Source organism: Larimichthys crocea, chromosome VI (assembly GCF_000972845.2).
Source record: "Larimichthys crocea isolate SSNF chromosome VI, L_crocea_2.0, whole genome shotgun sequence".
Taxonomy (NCBI): Eukaryota; Metazoa; Chordata; class Actinopteri; family Sciaenidae; genus Larimichthys; species Larimichthys crocea.
The window spans coordinates 5,405,542-5,429,149 of record NC_040016.1 but is presented as its reverse complement, the minus strand read 5'-3'; the positions used below and the strand labels follow the sequence as shown (position 1 = coordinate 5,429,149).

General features: G+C 43.9%; 2 protein-coding genes across 3 annotated transcripts; one reads left to right on the top strand and one right to left on the bottom strand.

Annotated features, from left to right (window-relative positions):
• Positions 1-2,607: 2,607 nt before the first annotated feature.
• Positions 2,608-7,762, bottom strand: fam83d (family with sequence similarity 83 member D). Its single transcript, XM_010755932.3, has 4 exons — positions 6,076-7,762; positions 4,433-4,600; positions 4,134-4,258; positions 2,608-3,979 (listed from the first exon to the last, which is right to left on the bottom strand). Exons 1-4 carry the CDS (start codon positions 6,700-6,702, stop codon positions 3,088-3,090), a joined length of 1,812 nt encoding a protein of 603 aa, XP_010754234.3. The 5' UTR covers positions 6,703-7,762; the 3' UTR covers positions 2,608-3,087.
• A 1,516-nt stretch (positions 7,763-9,278) lies between these two features.
• zhx3a (zinc fingers and homeoboxes 3a) lies at positions 9,279-22,223 on the top strand. Of its 2 annotated transcripts, none has more exons than XM_019271959.2 (3): positions 9,279-9,466; positions 17,728-20,641; positions 21,247-22,223. In XM_019271959.2, exons 2-3 carry the CDS (start codon positions 17,925-17,927, stop codon positions 21,278-21,280), a joined length of 2,751 nt encoding a protein of 916 aa, XP_019127504.1. In that variant the 5' UTR covers positions 9,279-9,466; positions 17,728-17,924; the 3' UTR covers positions 21,281-22,223. The 2 variants fall into 2 exon arrangements, with proteins under 2 accessions (XP_019127504.1, XP_010754222.1); XM_010755920.3 differs by having other exon boundaries at positions 9,279-9,654.
• Positions 22,224-23,608: the final 1,385 nt, after the last annotated feature.

Below are 23,608 nucleotides of genomic sequence, written 5' to 3'. Positions count from 1 at the left end.
GAAGACGGACACGCTGAGAAAAATGAGTTTGTGTTTTAGCTGAGCACAGAGCGCTCTCTAGTGGCTGAGTCCTGCCAGTGTTACAGCTACTCCTCATCACGAGTGTGATCACAGTAAATGAGTTAAATAAGCCCTTTCTATTGAGGAAAAAAAGTCTAATAAAAAGTAAATCATAGATATGGTTTTTTAATTGTCACATGTGAAGTGGAATATGGAAGCTTCTCTGTTTACCAGTGAGCCGAGCCTAATAGGTACAGGCTGCTGTGTTGTGGATCCCCCACTGCTTCCTTGATTACAGCCAGTGGTTGCTTTGCTGCAGACAATTAAAATCAAATACCATACTCTCACATATTACCACCATTGTATTTACTTGATCAATTCCCTTCAGCTGTGCCATTTTACATAATGAATGGAAGGGTTTTGGTTGTGTTCGCCTGGTAGGAGATGCACACACCACAGGAGGAGCCGCTGAGAGGCCTGCTGTTCTCACCTTATTGCCATGTAATAGTTTGAATTGTGGGCTGTGTTAAGTGTGGATGGTAATAATGTGGCATCTTGTAAATGAAAAACATCTATAACACTGATGTTTGTTCTTAGATCCATGCAGTATTTTATCGTTAGTGGTTATAATCATGCTTTATCATGAGCTTGTAGTTCATTTCAAAGGTGAGATAAACTTTCTTCACACAGTACCAATGTAAATGTGAAATTACAATTAAGCAGGTAAATGTTAAAGTGTGTACTCCATGTACAAAGGCCCTTTGCTGCATGTTCACTCTTCAGCTGCTACTATACAGTAAAGGTTCAAACAAATAAAAAGGACTAATGTGTAGGTTTTGGTGGTATCGAGCACTGTAGTTGCTGAATGCAACCGGCTCGTTTCACGCTCTCCTTCCTAATGTAAGGCAGAAACTATGGTGGGAACCATAAACATGAAAGGCCTCATCTGGAGCCAGTGTGTGGCTACTGTAGAAACATGACGGACATTGTGGAAGAGGACCTGCAGCATCTGTAGATATGAGAGGCTCATTCTAAGGTAACAAAAACATAATGGTTATTATTTCCAGGTGAGTATACACAAATGAAAACATATCATATTCCGTTTCTGCCATGTTCTGTAAATCTGACATACTGGACCTTTAATAAATTGATCATCAGATTAATGAGCATCAGACAAAATCATTGATACTGCAGAATATTTTGTTATAAAACCATAGCTCTGTATAACTAATGGAGCGAAAAGTACAATATGAAGTATAAAGTAACATATACTTGAGTAAAGTACAAATACCTCAAAACCATACTTCACTACAGTATCTGATTAAATATACTAAGTCACTTTCCACCACCACTACTTGAGCCATTATAAAAATAATGACTCACTAGATTTTAAGACGTGGAAGTATTATTATTATATAACAAAGCAATAAACCTTTGTTAAATGTTTAGGAGATATGAATTATGAGTGTTGAGTTAATTATTCTGAATATTATTATGAAGTACTCCGTCATCAATTAGTTCATGAAATATGGGCTGTGTATACAGTATAGTTGTGTCTCTATGTATCTACTGTACAATAAAAGGTAAATAGCAGAAAGTTTGATTTCAAACATGATGTTGTAAAAGTTTGATTCCTCCATTTAGAAGTAAAGCAATGTACTTTAACTCATTAGTGAAGACATCAGTAGTTTGTTTAAACACAACCCTTCGATCACCAACAGATTCCTGCTCTTATCACATCCAGCAGGTCTCATTTCCTTGTGTTTAAATCTCTACATCTCCATATCAGATAGTTACACCTCATCTCCTCAATAAAGTTAAACATTAGCCACATAAAGCTCAGAGTAATACATTTATAACTGAGCACATGTCTCACCTGAGCCAAGTCACTGACGTGTTTTGATCATTCACGGTTGGACCTTTGTGCTTAAGTGCGAGATATGAAGACTGGAGCAGTGTTTGTGCCAGGCTCAGCAGCACATAATGCCCGTGTAAAAGCATGATTCAATTTATGTGGAGATTCAGAATAACTTTAAGTGGATTGTTGCTAATATGAAGCTTTGAACAAATGCCAACCTTCTACTTCACTGCTGCATAAAAAGTAGCTTTTTAACCATCCATTTTTTCCCCCCCGGCCATGATGCTGAGTATCTGTGTGGAAAATTAATATGAAGCATGATATAAAAACAAAGAATCAACATTTGTAAAATCCAAAAATCTGTGTGTGTAAAGAAGCGTTCATTTAGCATTCATCCTAATCCGTTTGTAATCTGCGACAGAGAGCTTCTTCTCCAACTCCACCCTGGACAGCAACTGTGATTGACTACGCAATCAGCAGAGGTGCCAGTATCACAGATGCTGTCTCTACAACTAATTGCATGAAGGCACTGCAGTGCATAAGGCGCAGGTGCTCATTCTCTTTGTGAAGTCACTTTGGCGTGGCTTGCTTCCTTGTGTCCTGGAACTAAACTAAACTGAAGTAAATGTTTGAGCTATTCTTCATAAGGATTTGATTGCAATTTCATCTGCAGTGAAGCTACAAGTGAACACAAAGGGCGGATAAGTAGGAAGTGTTAGAAAAGACAAAAGAAATAAGCACTCATTTAGCAAAATACTACTTTGTTTATTAGAGCACAGTGAGAGCCAGCTGCTCTCTGGAATGTTGTTCAGATGCAGCTACAGCAGCCAAATGTGATTAAACAACCAAAACAGCACTTCAATGTATTTTCACTCATACTACAGCAGATAATATCCAGTTTCACCCACTTCAGCAAATGATATTCATTAAACTGACATGGTTAAGAAAGTCATTTTTTGCACAGTGTCTTTGGTTCACATAATTTCTACAAGATGTTAATGTCATTTACAAATCTACATTACCCGTTCACCAAAAATTGTTTCGACATGGACAGGACACAGCGTGAAAAGCAGGACAAAAGTGGGCACTGCAGAAAAGAAGACAAATAGAAGAAAGCTGGAATTCTACTGCATAAGCCAAAACCATTTATTTGAAACAGAGTATCCGCAAGAAACCTTGCCACGCCCCCCCCACCAAACCCCCCATCACTGAAAATCCCTGAAGACAAACTAGTGTACACATCTGGCTCTTGGCCATGTGCCCATGCCCGCACTTTCAACAAGCAGTCTGGGGTTTGGTTCCTGCCCACAGTCTTTGTGTACCGTCTGCCTGCTGTGAGCGCTAGGTCCTTGAGTCATGTTGGTGACGTCCGCTAGCTCTCGCCTCTGGGACAGGGCGGTCACCATGTGCTCCAGCTTGGAGCGGATGGTAGAGTAGTGGTACTGGCGCTCTTTGGTCAGCTTGTGGAAGCAGTCCTTTAAGGTTGCGTCTGGAGCTGCCTGGGTGGGCGAGATCTGCCTGGAAGACGCAAAGGAGGGAGCTGTGTCCCCGTTTGGCTCTGTGCTTGTTGGTGTGATGCGGTCGGGTTGCTGTGTGAGCTGCTGATCAGTCTGGGTGTGACTGTCCGTCACTGACCGACTGGTCTGAGTGGAGACGTGGCAGGAGACAGTGCTGGGGGTCATCGACTCTTTCTCTGCTAGCTGGTCTGCAGGGAAACCAGTGGTGCTACCAGCCAGGATCTCCTCCTGCATTTGCTGCTGCTCCGTCCAGTCCTCATTTATGGTGGAGGTGTCCGACACCGGGTTGGCTTTACGGCAATCTGGAGTCGAGGGTTCACAAAAGGACTGGCCAGCTACAGTTTGGGGTTTGCGCGTGGGGGTGCTGGTCAAACACGCTAGCTCTGCAGGCCTCTCTCTGGCCGGGTGAGGGGAGGAGGTGGCCGAGTGTTTGAGGAGGAGGTGATCGTAGATGCCGCTGTTTCGGACACTTGGAGGTCCTAGGGTGTTTATAGGTAGAGACTGGGCATAGAGGATGCGGAACTCCTCGTCAAATTTCTCTGTTATCTGACCAGAAAGCTCGATCAGGTTGCTGCTGTTTAGTTTGCCATCAGTCCAGTTGAACCTGCACAGGAAAACATGAATGACTGAAATGATTGCTCTTATTATCCAACCCCAGCAGAAAATGTACAATCGAGTAAATGGGGTTGGGGTTTTAGGCATTTCATGTTCATGTTACATAATAATCATCCATAGTATTTGGGTTAGCAGGCTGTTACCTGTAGGAACCTGTAGCCACTCTGTTTCCATCAATCAGCATGAACCTCTCGTGAACTTCCCCAGTAATCCTCGCACCTGATCTCATGTAATAAGTTGTACCAGTTATGATTCGTACTCTCATTTGCTGTATGAATTTAAAAAGAAAGAGAGAGAGAGAGAGTGAGAGACAGACAGAGAGAGAGAACAGGTCTGCCCAGTTATCATCACATTTAAAAAAAGAAAATTTGAATTCAATGACATCCAATGTTGCTATTGTGCACACAGTGCCACACCCCGCGTAACAGAACCAACCACATACCCGAAGGTCATCCAAGCGAATGCCAACATTTCTGCACATTTTGAAGAAAGCAGGAGCACATGATTGGTCCAGCAGGATGTAGACAGGGACTTTGCGTTGGGAGCATGCTTCCTGGAGATCCTTAAAGATATCCAGGTCTGTCAGGGAGTCTGTAACTATGGCAATCACCTGCAGTGGAAAATTACAGGAGGTAATATAATAGAATTCCTTTTAAGGCCACAGCCGTGCTCTCCCTGATGTAGCACATGACTGTGTTTTTATTATTATCAAATGCAAGTCTTTATTCAAACAGGGCTGCGAATCTCTGTCAGACACACTCCCAGTAATGTGTGTGCTGATGAGCTTTCTATTGACTGTGGTCTGTTACCATGGCAATCGGCGGTAACGCTTGGTCAGCAAACAAGTTACTTTTATACAGGAGACAAGTAGGTGCACTGTCGGACTGGCCTCCATTTTCTCTTTTTTCGGGAGGAAGAATTTCACATGCTGCGGTAAAGGTTGTGTGTGGAGGATTAGACACAGATGTTTACATATCTCTGATTTATTGCTTTAAACTGGTGTTATCCACATGCAGCTTTATCAGGAGTTCCTGATCTTATTTGGATGATAACGTATGGGCAGTAATTCTTTGGAAAACGTGTAAAAACAGGAGTTACATTTTTACAGAAACACAGGACCAGGATGTTCCTGTGAGCTGACCAGTGTAGGTGCACGGTGTGTTGTTACAGTCGGTGGCATCGTAGCACAATGAAGACTGTGTGCAGTGAGTGGTTCAAACATTACAAAAGGGCAGACCATGTAACGGTTAAACTGGGGTGAGAATATTTTTTAAGGCTGCCAGTACACTGTGTATACAGCGCCACATTTTAGCTGTAAACCAGAGAGGAAATCCAGTGTTTAAAGCTCTCTAATGAAAGAGGGAATGCAAACTTTCATGGAGGGGAGCAAAGCAAGTCGAGACACATCTGGCACGCAGGCCCTACATAGGCCCGAGGTGCTGCAGAAGCCGTACACTCCCTTCATGCGGATATTCCTTTCCAAAGAAATGTATAAAGAAAAGAGGCTGGACACCTCAACATGAATATTCATGATCTGGTTTTGTAGGTTTTATTCTTTTGGTCTCGTTTGGTCTTTTTCAAAATAGATTTTATATTTCAGATCAAGGACATTTCATGAGGATAATATAAACTTTCCCCCAAAATACATAATATAATATTATATATTATCATTTATAATATGTTATAATATATTATAATATAATATTTATTTTGTGGTAGAGGGCTATTTGGTAAAATATCAGTCTGAGTTTGTCAAACATTCAAAAATAATAATCCTGTTTTAGGACGATACCACACAATCCCATGCCCTACTGTAGTACAGTCTACAAAATACTGTATGTAATATATTAATATTACAATGTGAAATATTGAGGCATTAAAACATATATACAGATATTGTACAATGTGTCCCCACAGGAAAATAAAAATGTGTCTGCAGCACAGTGTTTTAAATGGAATATAATAATAATAATAATAATGATGATCAGAATAATAAAATCAGCTGCCAAACTATAAAGAATTATGAAAGGTGATGATTGGATAAATCAGTGTGCAGCTGTGTTTCCACTGTGTCTTGGTGCATACCTCTCTGGCACTTCTAATCATCCGCCTCGCAGCCTCCTTGCAGCTGTAGATGCACTCCCCGTAGCTGGGCTGGAAGTGCGCCACGGCCCGTGTGACTCCCCTGTAGGAACCAGCAGTGAAGGCGGGCCAGCCCATCTCCAGCAGCGGCGGCTCAACGTCCGACACCTCGGGGAAATAGGTGACCGAGGAGCAGTCCACGGAGCTGCTGAGGGACTGCTCCAGGACCTGATCCTCACCCAGGAAGGACGCGCACCGCTTGGGAGCCACGGCGGCGCTCCTGATCCTCTGGATCTCATCGTCTGATAGAAAGTTGGGGATCCTCTCTTTCCTGAGGAAGTCCAAAAAACTGTCGACCCCCCCAGACAGCAGCTCCTCCAGAGCCAAGCGGTGCCTCTCGTTGTACAACTCCTGCAGGTTCAGGTCGTCGGCCCTGGCGGGTTTAGGACCTAACCTCAGAGGTGAGTCGTCGAGGAGCTGCGACAGAGCCATCGCTGTGGACGTTGTTCCCCCTTGTTCCCCTCTAACGGACTCTACTGTACCGCAGGTGGCAGGTAACGATTTGACCTGCGGGAAGTCACATTCGTATTTTGTTTTTTCCCTCCGTTCCTGTCCCTCCTGGATCCGCATTGGCTGTCGGCCGGTTGTGAAACCGGGACGTCGTCTCCGGGCTCGCTGAGCCGGAGTGTCAGTCTAATGTAAAGCCGGCCTCATTGGCTCATTTGGAGGCAAACAAGCCTCCTGTACGTCCCTCTGCTCTGCCCTGATCCGGTTACAGCTCGGAGAGCACGGAGCAGTGCAGAGCAGGGAGCACTCACTCTGAGGCTTTTTCCTGATACCACGGGCGGTGACGAATTCCTCGAGGACCAGCAGGACCCTGAACCTCAGGAGAAACTCAAGTTCTTGTTGTGAAGCTGTCTGCAGTCAGGAGAAGTAACACTTTTAATGGTGTGAAGCGGAGAACAGTAACTGTGAGCTGTGTTGGCCCACAGTGTTTAAATACACGAAGCCGCTCGCTCATCAGTGGTCTTGTTTGTTTACAATACTAAAAAAAAAGAAGAAGAAGAAAACATTGCATAATGATTGTGGTTGAGGTTTATATTGTAAAGTGCTTCCAGGCTAGACTCAAGCCAAGAAAACACAATGTCTCCAGGTCCAGATGAAATGCAAAAACACTTTTACGGACGTGCTTTCACATGAAATTCTGGTGATATTCAGGTACGGTTACAGGAAAAAAGTGTCAGTTAAAATGATAAACCAGGAAAAGATCCAGTCAACAGATTACCACCACTGTAAACCAGTCGTGCAAGGTGCACAAACTGTAACCATAGCAACAGTGTACTACAAACTACCAGAATTGGTCCATGATTTGAACACAGCCCACCTTGTTTCATGTTTGTGTGTTAATACAGGACGTGTTGAAATAATGAATTCTGCAGAACAATAACGTGTTTATCACACAGTTAGGCCACGCAAGTACCTGACCATCTAAACCTGAAGAGTCCTGACGATCAAGTGCATCTGAGGACACCTTGGCTGGCTGCTGATCACTCACATCTTGTGTATCTTTCCACTATAATGCATACATAACCTGAAGCCTACATCTGCCACATCTGGTCTTCCAGAAAATCCAGTGGAAGGAAGTACACCGTAAAAACTACAACCATAAACAAACCGGCGTGGTTTTTAATTTAGAAAATAATCAAGAGACTCTCCTGGGAGCCTCTAATCTGTATTCAACAAGGATAATATCCTGTGCATAGAGGCCTACTGGGCTGGAAAGACAGACATGCAATAAAGGAGGTAGTGGAATCTGCCAGACACTCTCACTCCTCCCAACCTCACCCTCACACTGTCCAACAGAATGCAATAACAACAATTAAAAATCAGATACTGTATTGAGCTGAGGCTGCTGCTGTGGTGCCTGTCACTTGATCACCAGCACGTATGCTCAGACGACACAAATGTCTTTTGATCCAAATACTGTACCGGATCGTGTACAGCCACACGTCTCACTCCTGCAGACTGGAACGACAGGCTCGGTTTTTGTTTTGTTATTGAGTGATTCATCTTCCTGATAGATAATCTTTGTTTTTCCTGACTGTATGCAGCCACAGCTACAGGCAACGTCTGAACCCAGTCAGGACAAAGTGGGAGGGAAGAGAAATCCATGTTTCCTAAACAGTAAAGCCCTGTAGTAGCCCTACATGTTCATACTTTACAACAGACATTTAGGGTGTTGTGTTAATATTGTGTATGTTGTCTGCTTCTGTCTGTAGCCCCCCTACCTGTTACACATGCACACAGCCAAGTGTACACACATATTACTACAATATTTATATTTATAGCTAAGTAGATGCGTTCAGAATACTCAGTGTTTTTTAGGGTTACCTTTTCATACCTCTGTACTATATTACTACAATATTCCAGCTTCCATCTTGTTTGTGTGTTCTCTTAATATCTTTATACTGGCATAGTTATTTTACTTTTCTATTAGACCTTTATTCCAAACTTATCTCAGTCTGTTCTGCGCTTCTTTCAGTGCGCTTTTACGCACCGAGGGCCAACAAGGTTATGAAGGTCAAAGGCGCGTAGCCCCTCGTCTACACAACAAGACATGACTAACAATGGTAATGTGGTTCAAGTCAAAATGCCTCCTTGTGTTTAACTTTAAAAATGAACACGGACAAATGGGCTGCATTTCCTGTACATCATCTGCGTAAATTGGTGTACCACAATTACGCGTGTGCGTAAAAGTCTATTTTAAGCTGGTAGGCTAATAGGCCTGTGCTTTAAATGACAATTCCCACAACGATTAATATTCATAGTAGCCCATCAAGAGATTTTTTTTTCCTAAAGACGGCAGCCAAAAAAGAAAGGGAAAAAAAAAACATGTGACCTAATTAAAAGGACCTTTTGGGTGATGAAGCTGACTGAAACGGTAGATCAGTGAACTCCTGTCAAATCCCAAATTTACACAATACAATCCATCTGTTCCGCCTGCTCCGCGGCGCCATTGTAGCTATGTATAACTCAATCTGTTAGAGCACTGCCTTACCCCTATAACGACATACCCAAATGTGCACTGGGCTCAATATACGTACCCCCCCCCCCCAAACACACACCCACACATACACACACCCACCCAGCACCCTCCTCCCCTTCTACACACACACACACACACACACACACACACACACACACACATCCCCATCTCATCCCCGCCCCTCTCCAAAATTTTAGATGAAAGGGCTTTTGGATTTTGGATGACGCTCCGAATCACGTGTTCATAGGAAATACACTCGCTATAATTTTTTTTTGGAGCTGCCTCGTCCTGCACCGCCGACCATAGTTGTTTTGCCGTCTCCATACAGTGTGGCAGAGGGGTGGAAAGGTAATGTAATGTAATGTACCTTGCCGTGGTCACTGTCGGGTTCACGCCAGTTCACCGAGTTCACTTGAGGAGAGCTCCCACCCCCTGCTCGCCTCCTCTTCTTCTCAAAACGCAACGATCGGAGCTAATCCAATATTATTCATTTATATATTAATGTCGGATTCCATTTTTTCCCACCGACTGTTGAGGTAAGGACACATCTACTCTTCCAAAAACGCGAATACCTCCCATTATTGGCGAGGTGCGATCTCCAAAGTTGTTTACTGAAATTATGCCTCGCTATTGAATATTGAATTTTCATCTGGTGCTGTAGTCAAGGCAGTTTATATGAAGTCGCCAATGTATAAAATGGCGACAGTAGGTGGAGGAGGGGGGTGGAGGATTTTTGGGAATATTCATAAGGTTATATAGAGTGCCAGATCGCCTTTGGCAAGTCGGCTCCGAGGCAGTGTGTTGCCCCACAGCCTTGTGAATGGAGAGAAACGGGTTAACTCGTCAGTTTGTTACAGTTACAACAACGGATCCTCCGTCTGGCTGAATTTGCGCTCCTTCTCGCGCTATACAATGTGGCGTATCTGCTTATTTTATTGCACAACGAGCTGTATTTCCCCACTGTGCTGTGAGTGTGAGCGCTTTTTAGTTGTGAAAGACTTCAGAACACAGAGCTATAGAGGGCTTATCGACTGATATAAGAAGCCTCCGAGTCCATAGATGTTCAAACTGAACGCCAAGTATCAATTTTCATCTATTGATTGTTCACTCTCTACACATTTCTTCCTCTTGCCTGGGCAGAAAGGTAGGCCTGTATGTCTATGCACAGGACTCTTTTTCTTTCATTTCCTCCTCTTCCTCCTGCCAACATGTGCTGCTGCCCTACTCACACACACACACACGCACACGCACGCACACGCGCGCACACACACACCCATTGAAATATATACAGTACAGTAAGGGGAGCTGCCTATTTCAGGAGCACGCAGATATTTTGCAAACTGTGGATTATCAGCGAGGCATAGTGTTAAAAAATATCAGTTCCTTTACGGCCATCATTTTCTATCTGTACATAAATATTGACCCAGCTTTGAATGCCATGTGTCTCCCTCTGCCTTCAGGGGAGGGACCTCTGTGCTGACTAATGTTGCCTCCGTGGATCATGTGTGGGTCCATAACACTACAGACAATAATAATATTCAAGCAGCCAGCTAGACAGGCATGATTCACTGGAAATTTTTGGAATGTGTTTTAATTATTTAACCATGTAAGCTTGTTACATATAATGTAGGTCATGGAAATTACTGCGCAGCACTTCAGCCAGTGAGGTTTTCCTGAGAGAGTAGGTGTTTGGAGTATGGAGAGGGACTCCGAGCATGAAGTCCAGTCTCCAGTGGACGTATCTGCACTCTGATAGTTAATTTTCAGACGTGTGTGATGACCAGTTAAAAAAAGGTAAATGAGCTCTCGCTGTGCAGTTCTGGTGGATTGGGTTCAGCTTGGCCCGGTGAGTTTAGTGTGTGTGGAGGTTTTTACTCCGGCAGGACGCTTACACTAGGGGAATGTCAATTCCCTTTGTGGATCCCTGGGAACGGTCTTCCATCTCCCTTCTCGGAACTGCTCTAATGAGGCCAGGCATATTGCCTTTCATCCTTCACTCCCTGCAATTAGGCACAGCTCACAGTTTTCGTTATGGCCACAGCGGAGTGTTTGTATACACAGACACAATGTAGTGGGCCAAGGCTGCCCACTCCCCACCGCAAGGCAGCATCTCTGCACATGCCACCCCTTCGTATACCTGGAAAACTGCACTTTTCAGGATTTAGCTGTTCTGTTTTGTAACAACTGTCTATGTAGATATTATGTTTGTGTGTACCTCCCACAGTTCAAAATGAATCCCCTGCCAGAGAATACCGAGGAAGGTCATATGGTCATGATTTGCAGATTTAGCTGACATGGAGTGTATAACATTCCTTGAGTTCAGAGAAGAAAATCAACTATCTAATGCCAACCAGATCTATTTTACAACCATTTTATACAAACAAGCATTCATGATAGCGGCATACCTCATGATCCTCACAAAAAAATTCTCTGGACCACAATTCAAAGTTCTATTTTTCCCACCAGAAAGGACGGCGTTCTATACAGGTTCACTTTCATTTGGGTCTTTCATCCTTTCTGGTATTGCTTTTGTCATCGGACCAATGCCGTATCGAAGCCCATCGCTCAAAAGACTCACTAAAACAGCATGTTTGCACAGTTCCAGCCAAAAGAAACGCCCGTGCACTGACGCGGGAGGGGGGGAGAAAACCTTGGGGCTAGTGGGGAAAGAGCCCCTGCCACTTTCTGTGTCCCATGCAAGAAAGGTTTGGTCAGCAGGAGCTGGCATTTGCCAAGCTTTGGCACTTAGACGAAGCTGTGATGTCAGCCATTTTAGGATGGACAGTACAATGTGCGGTACGCCGCCATCTTTCTTCCCTTTCTTCTTAAGTTGCCAAATGAATGCCTGTAGTCTTGGCTACAGAACTGAAGAAGTTATTCATCAAAAGTGATGTAAAAGGATGCATGACTCAGAATTTTTTCTCTGCGCACCATGGTTTATTTGTCTGTCATTCATCTGGGCCACAGATAGAAGGGTTCAGAGAACAATGTACGATTTCAACAGTGAGCGCTCACCCTAACACAAAACAGTACCATGCAACAAAGATGTTCAGACGGGCAAAGTACAGTAGGTATGTAGTGTGTCACCACAGTCTCTGGGCTTCTGCACTGATTTAGTGAGACAATACCGCTGACAGGAGGTCATGCGCAGCGTTTACAGCTCCAATATTTCTTTCATCAGACGGAGCTGGGACTTTGTGTGTCGCTACGTTCTGATTGAGAAATAAAAAGCAAAGTTGTTGTTGCCGGACCTCACCCAAAGTTATCTGAAAGAGACTTAAAACATGAATGGACTTTTCAAAGATGGCTGGTGGGGCATGTGGATTAAGTTTGTCCTGCACCGGATGCAGTCCTGGGGATTCTGTGTGTATGCCTGCGTGTGTGTCTTGAGGTTGGTGGGTGTGGGCGAGTGACTCCACTGTGTGTGTGGCATGGTGGGCAAGGGGAAGAGAGGGGTTGCCATGGCGATGTTAACACATGAGTGGCACCACCGACCGGTCTCCCAGTGGACGAGGCTGCAGTCATTGAGGTAAGGGGGGGTGTGTGTCTGTGTGTATGTAAGTAGGAGGAGGAGGACAACGACGAGATGGCTGACAACACCTGCATCTCACACACTAATTTAGACACTAATACACACACAAACACACCCATGTAAAAAAAAAAAAAAAAAGAGCCCGCAGTGGAGATGGAGACTACTACACTGGAGCCACTGCATGTCTTCAGCTGGACAGGCGGTGAGGACTGCATGGACTCGTGTTGTATTAGCACCGTGATGACTTCGAATTGTTTTTCAGCACACGTAATACTGGAGCCCGATACTTATTCATGCTGGCAAGCGTACAGTGCCATTCATGCACAGAGATGTCCCCCAAACTGAAACCTGTCCACCCTAACTGTCAATAAAAACCCCACATTAGTCCACGCTGGCAGCATGATGGACACAGGAGACACCCAGACACGCAGGAAACAGAACAATTGCAATTCGACAGTCAGCCATCTAAAGGCTCCCAGCACTGGATCACGTTTCCCTTATAAATGAGGCGCCATTGTTCCCAATCTCTTCTCTGTGCAAGACAGTAATTGCTCTCTGTCTCTGGCTTATATTTGGGTGTCCAGCTGATCCACTCACATGACGTTAATCTATTTAATGGACATTTGGCAGAAAATGTTCCCACTAAACAGATTTTTTGATCATTCAAATGTATCTGTCAGGAGTTCCCCCTCTCTGCCCCCAACCCCTCCCTAAAGGACGCCGGGTCATTTTTTGGCAGCAGACTCCCTAGAAAGCCGCAGATCACTGTCAAAGCGAATTACGCACAAAAACAAATATTGTCATAAGTGGGAGAATGTGTGTTTTTTTTTTTTTTGCAGCTTTTTCTGCGACTCTCGCGTCAAGAGACACCTTGCCAGTTATTCAGTTCAAAGAGAAAGATTTTCAGAACGATGCAGGTGCTAAATGTTGCGGAGGTGAGGAGGGAGTGTGTGAGGAGTGTGTGGAGATGTGTGCCTACAAGGTGTCAGCGGGGAGGAATATTGAAACAGCAGAGCCTGTCATCATCATCAGTCATCCTCTCACTTCACTCCCAAATGTCTGAGTTTTGTCTTCCTTTGTCCTTCTTCCTCCTCCAGCCTTCACATTCTTATTCATGTGACAGGTGGCACAACAACAAAAAAAACACCAATCTCTGTTTGTTCATGTCAACTGTAGGTGACCCGATGATCTGGGAGTGTCTGAATCAGTGGACTGTTTTGAATTAAATTTTAATGTTTAGCAACCACTTTGCAGCCTCGCCTCCCTTTCCGCTGGTAGCAGCTCGCTGTAGATTGGGCATGTTTTTTGTGTTGTAATATTGTAATTACTGCAGCAGTTTATGAGGTGATGAAAGGGAATACATGCTGCTTTCTTTAAATTGGTTTGCTGAAATGGGAGCAGCACACTCAGCCTTTTGCCATGTAAAAGTATGGAGAATATAATTAAATATTAATGAGATGTAAATATAATATTGTTATGGAAATGGCAGTGCAAGAGCACATAAGGGAGGCCCTCCTGTAAATCTTAAAGCTGCTATTAAATCAGGCGGAACGTATAAACCCCATCAGAATTTAAACCTAGCCTAATCCCATTTGTTTTGAAACGCTTGTTTTTGAAAAGTTGAATGGTTCAATCGTGGTTTTAGTTCGGCGAACAAGGCCCCTCTGCTTACGCTGAGCGTGGGTGTTCAGAAAAGCACATTTGAGAGCTCTGCCACTTTCCCTCACTTCACATACGACTCCCCCGGTCCGCTGAGATGAAAAGAGTTTCCTCCCTCTGTGCCACAGAGCCAGTGCCAGTGCAAGGACATATGACACACTGGGGACAGTGATCGTCTGAGCGTTGTCTACCTCACCACTGAAACACAAGGCCTGGCTTTTCAGAGGGAACCATTCAATGGCTCCCTGTCTGGGAAGCCCTTGTCTTGTGTCTGATCGCACGTCTCGCTCGCCAGATAAAGCAGCCCATTCTTTTGATAGGTGACCTGATTCTTTATGTAACCTTTCTCAACTTTTGGCTTGTCTTGGGTTTTCTCATGCAGGAAGTGCAGTGTTTTTCCGGGGAAGGGAGCGTCTGTACTAGGCCAGAGTCTGTCTCGTCACAGACCGGCGTCCCCCTCTGAGGGCTGTTACACTGGTCACAGCCCACCACCCTGACCACGTCTCCATCACTTTATTTTCTGAATGCAGCATGTAGTTTGTGCTGTCTGTGGGACAAACAAACATGAATCAGCAGATATAACACAGAGCCAACTATGATTTTCTTATAGCATAGCTACACCTCTCACACAGATATTTCAGATGTGCATGACTACATCCCTCTGTATCGTGAAAGCTGCCTTCTAAATCCCTCATTCACTGGAACAAACTGAATGAACGTCGTGTCCTTACCAGGGGTTAATTGAGTGTGCCGTCAGAGAATATCATGACCTCTCTGGCGGCAAAACATACAGCACATGCCCGCGTCTGGATGCAGTGAACCGGGATTACTGCATAAGATGCTGGTGACCTAGTTTATTTGTTTGTTTTTTGTTTTTTTTCTGTCAGAAAGCAGCAGCCGTCAGTAGAAATGAAAAAGAGGTAGATACAAGGAGGATGTCACAGTCTGTCTGGGATCAGTGTGTACTGTTGGGCAGTCATTTGGGGGTTTTAATTCTGGGACAGGTTCATCTTTTATTTACCATCCAGCCGGCCATGGTGAACATGCACGTGGATGCAGTAAAATGAAAGTCTGTGAAAGTGCCATGTACAAACGCAGCGCAAAACAAAAAAATTAAAAAAGTAAATCTGTTGCAAGCATGTGAAATTGTTTTATTTGTAACCATGAAAATGCAGTACAAGTATGCTGGATTTCAACAGAAATCAGGTTTTTGGGTGGTATGGTGGTTGAATTTGTGCAGCTGATGTTGTTCCCAGAATGATAAGCTTCCAGCAGAAGGTAAAGCCTGAGTGATAGATGATGATAGAATGAGACTAGTTTTCAGCAGCATGTCACACGTCAACACTTCTCCAGTCTCAGAAAGGAAGAGAGTGATTTACAGAGGCTGTGTGTGCAGGAGTGTGTGTGTGTGTGTGTGTGTGCGTGCGCGTGTGTCAAAAGTTCATGCAGCGGGCAGAGGGTGCAGAGCTATGTCTCCACTGTGATTTTTTTTTTTCTCATCATTTGTTTCACATTTTGTACTTTCCAGTTTTAAAGTAGCTATAAGAACCAGCTGTATATTTAATGAAACGCTGGCTCCGAGTGTATCCATTGTCTTGTCCTACAAACTTTGTTAAATATTTGTGGCTTTGTGAGAGAACAGAGGCGTGTTTTTCACTTCATTATACAGAGAAGAAAGAGGAGAAATGTTGAAGACTGCAGAGACAATCCATATCCATCCTTAAAGCTGGAGTGTTATAGGAAGGCAAAGCCTGTGGATGTGGTTTGCTAATGGCTTTGTGCAGCTGGTGATTTGTGTATTGTGTTTGTATGCATACATGCAATGACATGCTGCCTGTTGAATAAATGTAGGATGAGATGGTTTGAGCCTGCAGGTTGTAAATAGCTTCAGATGTGTTTGTAGTAACCTTCTCAGACCTTATGACAATGTTTTAGGTCCTTAACAGCACTGCTGTCGGCTGACTGCTGGAACACACACACACACACACACACACACACACACACCGAGAATCACCTCATTTCCCCTCTTGACACTACATTATGCCAGGAAGGTACACTGTTAAGCCCTATGTAAAACATATGGCCGACATCCAAGTGTGGCAGCTAGTGATCACTCTCACTAGCAAAGTCATTTAACCTTCATATGTCTGCTTTACAATATCAAACTAAAGAGGAACAGGACATGGCATGTGACAAACATATTAAATAAAAAATGTTCCCATTCTCCTTGTAAAATTCACATAATTTACTATACATACGAGACAAGTTTACCAAATATTGTTTTGCAGATAAACACACCTGTGTGCATATTTTTGCATATTTGTGGTTGCTGCAGACAATGCGAAACAGCTGGTAAGGTGAGATACTAGATACTCAATTTGGACTGGTGGAGTGCATCCCACTCAATAGATGCACAATGCCCAAGGGAGTTTGTGGACAATATTTATTTACTGATATTAAATAAATTATATTAAATATATGAATATGATATCTGGTAGCAAAGATCCTAACACTGACCATGTCACATTTATATCAGCTTTAGTGTGTTTATTATTAGCCTACCAGCATTTTTATGACATGTTTTGTTAATATCATGAAGCTTTACTAAAAATAATTCTGTCCACACATGCCGTCAATAATTAGAAGAGCCAAACCTATGGCAACAGTGAAGAAAAACAACAAATATCCCTGAGATTAGACTGTCATTTCTGGCTCTGTTGATTTTCATGCTCTTTTTTTTCTGAATTCATAAAAAGTGACAGCTAGACAGGAGTCTGTAAATCCAAGTAAATAACCAGGACACTGACAGGCGGCATTGATTGAAAGAGTGTGTGTGGTGCCCTAAAGTATTTTCATTATTGAAAAGCCTTTTTTTCTTTGCAGAGCTCCTTTCAGTGTTCAGTATTTTTCAATATTTATGAAATCAGCCAAATGTAATTTTAAAACGTGAATAATAATTTTGTTCATGAACTTTGACGCCATGTTTTAAATATTTTTTTAAATAATGTGGCTAGTGTGCGAGACCCACTTTACCTCTTTCAGTACAGTAATTTCATGCAACCTTCATTTTTTATTATGAGTACAATGCAAGAGAAAAGCCCAACACTCTTACTTTAGTGCTGTAATTGCTGATGAATACCACCTACACTTATCACACTGTATTTCCACCTACACTTATTATGCGTGTGTGAGGGGGGCTATTAGCTTCCTCCATATCCTGCTTACTTTAATATATCATGTCTAAATATTTCATGTTTTTAATTTTAGACTATAAATCTATTATCTATATATGACAGTTTTATATGTCGTTTTGGCGATGTTCAGGCACCGCAATGCCATTACTTTTTCTGTAATTAAAGATAAATTAAAGATGGGCCGAAAGAGTCACGTGTCTCTTTTTTGTACTCTTCTCTCACAGGTTCCTTGGGAGCTGTTAAACTTGTCCATGTGACAGGAGTCCTAAAGTGGAAGAGGGCATGAAGCAACACTGTGATATCATAGTGGCTGGTCCATGACACTAAACTCCATTCAACCCTCTCCACACTCCACCCGCCCTCTGTTTTCATCATACCGGACAAGCAATCACTCACTCTCCCATCTACACAAAACTGCACAATGGCCAGCAAGAGGAAATCCACTGTACCCTGCATGATACCATCCAAATCCAAACATGTGCGTGAGGAAATCATACTGGGCTCGCTACCAGAACTCCTACCAACAATCCCAGAAGATAGCATACTCAGTATCTCGGGAGAAGAGTCCGGCCATTTCTCTCACAGCTCCTCCAAATCTGAAAGTGGCATGGAGATGCAGAAAGGAGGTACATACAGCTGTCCAAAGTGCCGTTTTGAGTCCAGAGATCTAAACTACTTTTTGGATCACATGCACAACTGCCACTTAGACTTCAGGGCCCAGCCCACCTTCTACTGCCTGAACTGTGGGGTGTCAGTCGTCCGCTTTGAGGCTCTGGCTCTCCATAATGCTAATGCCCATCCTAAGATAATGGAGGGCTTGGTCACTGCCTCCCTAACTGTCAACATGAGGGACGGAGTAACAACAGTGGAACAAAGCCTCTTCACGGACAGTGGAGAAGACTACAGAGAATCTGGTATCTCCCTCACCAAAACACCGATTGCAAAGATGATGAAAGCCAAGGGGGAGCACAAAAAGATTGTGGTTTCTCACACTGTGGAGGTACGGAAGATAGACACTGGAAAGGATGCAGACTCCAGCATGCTGACAAATGTGCCTGAACTCCAAAACGGGGCTCTCAGTGTTTCTGCTGCCCCAGCTATGCCGAGGACCACTGTCACTCGTGTGATTACATCGACAGTGCCCAACCAAGTCTTTCACCAGCACACTCCCTCCCTTTACTCTCCCCCCTCTTCTGATTCCAATAAAGACCTTCCAAAGGTAATGATCCCCCTCAGCAGCATCCCCACCTATGATGCCGCCATGGACACCAGCAGCTTTCTCAAGACATCCTTTGGCAAGTTCCCCTACCCGACCAAAGCTGAACTCTGCTACCTAACGGTGGTCTCAGAGTTCCCCGAAGAGCAGATCAAACTGTGGTTTACTGCCCAAAGGCTCAAGCAGGGCATAAGCTGGTCTCCTGAAGAGATTGAAGAGGCCAGGAGGAAGATGTTTAACACTGTGTTCCAGGGTGGAGCACCTCAAAAACAACCTGCTACGCAACAGCACATCAATCACATTGTAACCCACCACACTGTCACTGACCATCCAGGCTCAAAAGGACCAAACTTTCAGATGGCCAAAGTTCCCTATGGCAGTATGAAAACCAGGCCTGCGGGAGTCATAGCCACACAGGCAAGCATGTCAACCAACCCCCATGTCACTAGGGTCTCATATTCTACTCCAATTGTCCCCCCAAAGTTTCCATCCACAGTCAGAACAACAACAAAGGTACTGTCCAAGAATACTCAACCCACTGTGGAGCCAGACAAGAGCAATGGCCTCGGCCTGGACATGGCTGGAAGCAGCGGCTGTGTCAGTAGCACCAGCAACAGTCGAAGCAGCAGTAGCAGCAGTAGTTGCAGTAGTAGCAGCAGCATCAGCAGCTATTCCAGCAGTAGTAATGGTGGTGAGACTGTCACCAGAAAACTGGTGCATAACAGCAGCCCGACCAACAGCATCAACAGCATTGCCACTTGCTCTACCCACATTAGCAATAATGATGAGCACTGTGTTGCTGACACCAACGGGAAACCAAATGTCAAAGGCAACAGTTTACCAATTGGATTGGAAGGTTCAAACAGTACCAAGAGTCAAGTGATCATCGATAACACCAGCAAATCCAACATCACTTGTAACAATCATAACAGTGACATCATCAGTCCACAAGAGCAGGCCCACGCTACAAAGCCAGACAACGAACGCAACAACTACATCCACAAGACCAACAACAACAGTATTAGCAATGAATATCCCAGTACTACCTGTAATGACAGTGTCCCTAACCTGAACCATGCCAGCAATTCCCCAACTGAAAGCACCAGCACTACTGTCATTACAAAAAGCAGCCCATCCATTTTAGATGAGGGAAAAGGCAGCAAGGACTTTCCCATACAAGGCATGTCAATCTTACAGCAACTCATCAAGGAGGAGGACCCATTTGCCAGGGACAGAAGCTGCCCAGAGCTGAAAGTTGACCCTATCAAGATCAGCTTCAAGAGAGTGAAGATGAATGAACCAGAAACTACATCTGAGGGTGTACATCAAGAACATAAGTCTGAGGTAGCCGAGGTGTCTGCCTCTCAGCCATCTTTCTCACCCCCCTGGAGCAACAAGACCCCCCAGCAGCTGCATGTCCTCCGACAGGTTTTCTCCAACACCCGCTGGCCCAGCAGTCAGCAGTACGAGGACTTAAGCGTCCAGACAGGCCTTCCCAAGCCAGAGGTGGTGCGCTGGTTCAGCGACAGCCGGTACAGCCACAAGAACGGGCAGCTAAAGTGGCTGGAGACCTATCAACGACCGCCTGCAGGTTCAGAGGAAGCAAGGGGCCACAGAGGCGCTGAAGCCGAGTCACTGAGGGACTCCCCTGTGGCCAAAAAGATACTTGTTGAGCAAGACACGAACAAGCACCTTGAAGGAGAAGCTGGACTGAACTCAGGGCAGCGGGTTATGTGGCAGGATTCATTCTCACCGCTGCTGGGTCTGATGGGGTCAGAGGGGAGTGGTGAGCGAGGCCGAGCTGAGGAGTCAGCGCAGCCAGGAGTCATGCAGGATCCCTGGTCAGAGAGAGCAGAGGACCACCAGCAGCCAGTGGCCAGTCAGTCACTCATTGAACAACAGACTGATGCCAATCAGGCCAGGTACTTCAATCATAATGCTTGAATTTCAAAGTGTGATAAAAGTAAAGATACACTACTAAATCACGCTGTCTTGTGAATTTTTACAAGCTTAGTGTGATTTATCAATCAAGAAAAGAAAAACAGTGTGCGCCAGGTGGAGTGATAAAAGCCTGACAGCTTGTTGTTTGTTGTCGTGGCTGCATGATGTACAGTAAAAAGGAGGCAGGAGAAGTGTGTACAGGTACTCATGCTGAGTAGCTTATTGAAGCAATCAAAGGTCTGTGTTTAAGAAGCTATTTTTAGATAAGTACGAGTCTGGGCCGTTGAATTATAGATTGAGAGCGCATGCTAATATATGTGAATAAATCATGACAATTGTCTTTGGTGAGGTAGATTTTCAAGAGGCAAGTCAACCAGTACACAGGCATCTTTTTACAATGCTCCCTCCCAAAAGCTAATTTGTACAATAGTAATACAATACAACAGTAACTTTACAATCACGTCCTCACGGTTTGTGCATGATGTGGTTGCCTATTTGTGTTTGTGTGTGTGTGTGTGTGTGTGTGTGTGTGTGTGTGTGTGTGTGTGTGTGTGTGTGTGTGTGTGTGTGTGTGTGTTGCTAATAGGGATCGCCTGAGGATGGAGCTGCTGGAGGTGTGATGATGCAAGCCCAATCTCGCCAGAGGAACATCATGTTTAAAGGCTGGCTTGCTCCCCTGGCCGTAGTCTAAAAAGAGTGTTCATAATGACAGCAGATGTGATTGTAGCTGGACCGATGGACTCTGACTGTAACTGTGAATACCCCCCACCCCTCTTCCACCGCCTCCTCCTCTTCCATCTGCCATCACTTCCTGCCATCGTCAAAAGAAAGAACTTCTCACCTTTGAGTCCTGTGATGTTTAAGCCTTTCATGCTTCTTTGTGGTTGTGTGGGGAGGGTGCACAATGAGGTCAGTACGAGGGATCAAAGAAAAGAAAGAGAAAAGACGCACACTGACTGGAAAACTGACTTGAATGAGCGAAGATAGGATAGGGCCGAGAGATATTGTTTTTGGGTCAGAGGGAGAAATATATATATATATGATTGAAACTGCACTATAAAAGAGGGTTTGTACTGACTGGACAAACAAAAGATGTGTCAAGGAAATGTTATTGTTGGCTTTGTGATATTTTTTACTTTTTTAGCAACCAGTACTTCAGCACTGCCTTGAATTTTACTTTTTCCGTTATTTGGTTTTTCAATTCTATTTACTCTTCTATAGTCACTGTAAGTCCAGATGCAATCAAACATGGTTTATTTAGATCTGTATAAATGTTGGTGATCACTTTGCAGTTCAGCTACACGCAAGAGACTATATACAATGCACTAATGAAGACAGCAATGCTAAAAATCACACTGCCCCACAGTAAAGGTATTGACAGCTCCGTCAAGATCAATACACTACACTGCCCTGCAAACTGAACAGAGAGAAGCCTGTCACGCTAACGTTGCCTTACTCAGCTCTGTCCATGTGTTTATATGACCTGTTTGTCCCATCACCTTGCTTTCCAGCTACTGTACTGTCCTGAGAAAAAAAAAAAACCGAAAAGAAAAAAAAAAAAAACATGCCAGTGCATTGATGGTCACTGTTCGTCTATATCTGTGAAAAAATCTTGTGCTGCTTTCTGTACACTTGGAGATGTTTAACTTTAAGCTGTAATTGTATCAAATATTGTTACTGGCAAAATGTTGTTTAAAGCAAAATTATCAATTTGATCCCTAGACACTGACAGAGTGAGATATTGTGCTAGCTAGAGAGCCAAATGAGGAGATCTTTGCTCTCCTCTGAATTTTCTTGTGTTTATATAAACATACAGTCACTACATGAATCCTATTAAGCTGCATCTTTGTCAAGCTGCTAATAGCTAAGAACGGTGCTATACCATCCAAAGTGAAATTGGAGGTTAATCTCCTACCAGCAGTGTATGCACTTGTGTCGAATGTTACAAATTTATTTTGGTTTGAGATAAATGGAATCTGGACTTACGGTGTTATGATCACTTAAAAAACTTTTATGAAATAGTCTGATCATAAAGCACTGTTCTATCATCCTTTCTACACTTCTGAATCTTTACAGAATAAACTGAATACTCACCAAGCAGTAACGTCTCATTATTTGCACAACACCTCGCACAAGGAGTGAATATGAATTAAACGAAGGATACCAGTCAAATTATTCAGTGTGAGGAATGTGAAAAGTAACAGGTAATTCATTGAGATTGGAGAAATGCATACAGCCTCACCTGCTGGTGAGAAGCTGACAATACAGTTTGTGCTGAGAGCTGAACGGAGACACATTTTTTAGTCTGTTTCCATGGCAGGCAATCATTGAAGAATAACCTATTTATTTTGTCTGCAAGATGTATTGTGACATATTTAGTCTTAGGTTTGTTTACAGATGGTGACCAGAGCTTCTCTATTCAATAAAGAATGTGCGCTGTGGGCAAAGAAAGGGGTACAGGCCTACCAGATGTTGCCAGAGAAATGAAATCCCTCTCGTGTGAACAAGGGAAGACTCCTTAACAGGGTGGTAATGAGTCCAATCACACCACCGTTCGTGTTCAACTGTGAATGTAACACATTTCTTGAGAGCAGTTTGAATAAATCCAATGCGTTAACTGTTCATTTGTCTTTAGATTTTGTACAACTTAGGAAAATGTGCGACAGGCTGAGAATCTTCAGAGAAAGTCTAAGCCTGCAATGCGATTAGAAGAGATCAAATGTGTTTGACAAAGCAAATATGAGGACTCTACTCTGGCAAGATCTCCACCGTAGCTTCTAGTCCAAAACCAACAGGCAGCTGTGCTGCTCAGGCTCTGCTCGGAAGACGGGCCTTGTCTTTTAACAGTGAGGAAAACACTTATCTACAGAATGACTTTACCAGAGAATGTTTTAAGACACCTCGATCATATACCCAATTGAAATGTGAAAATAACGGTACACAGCATA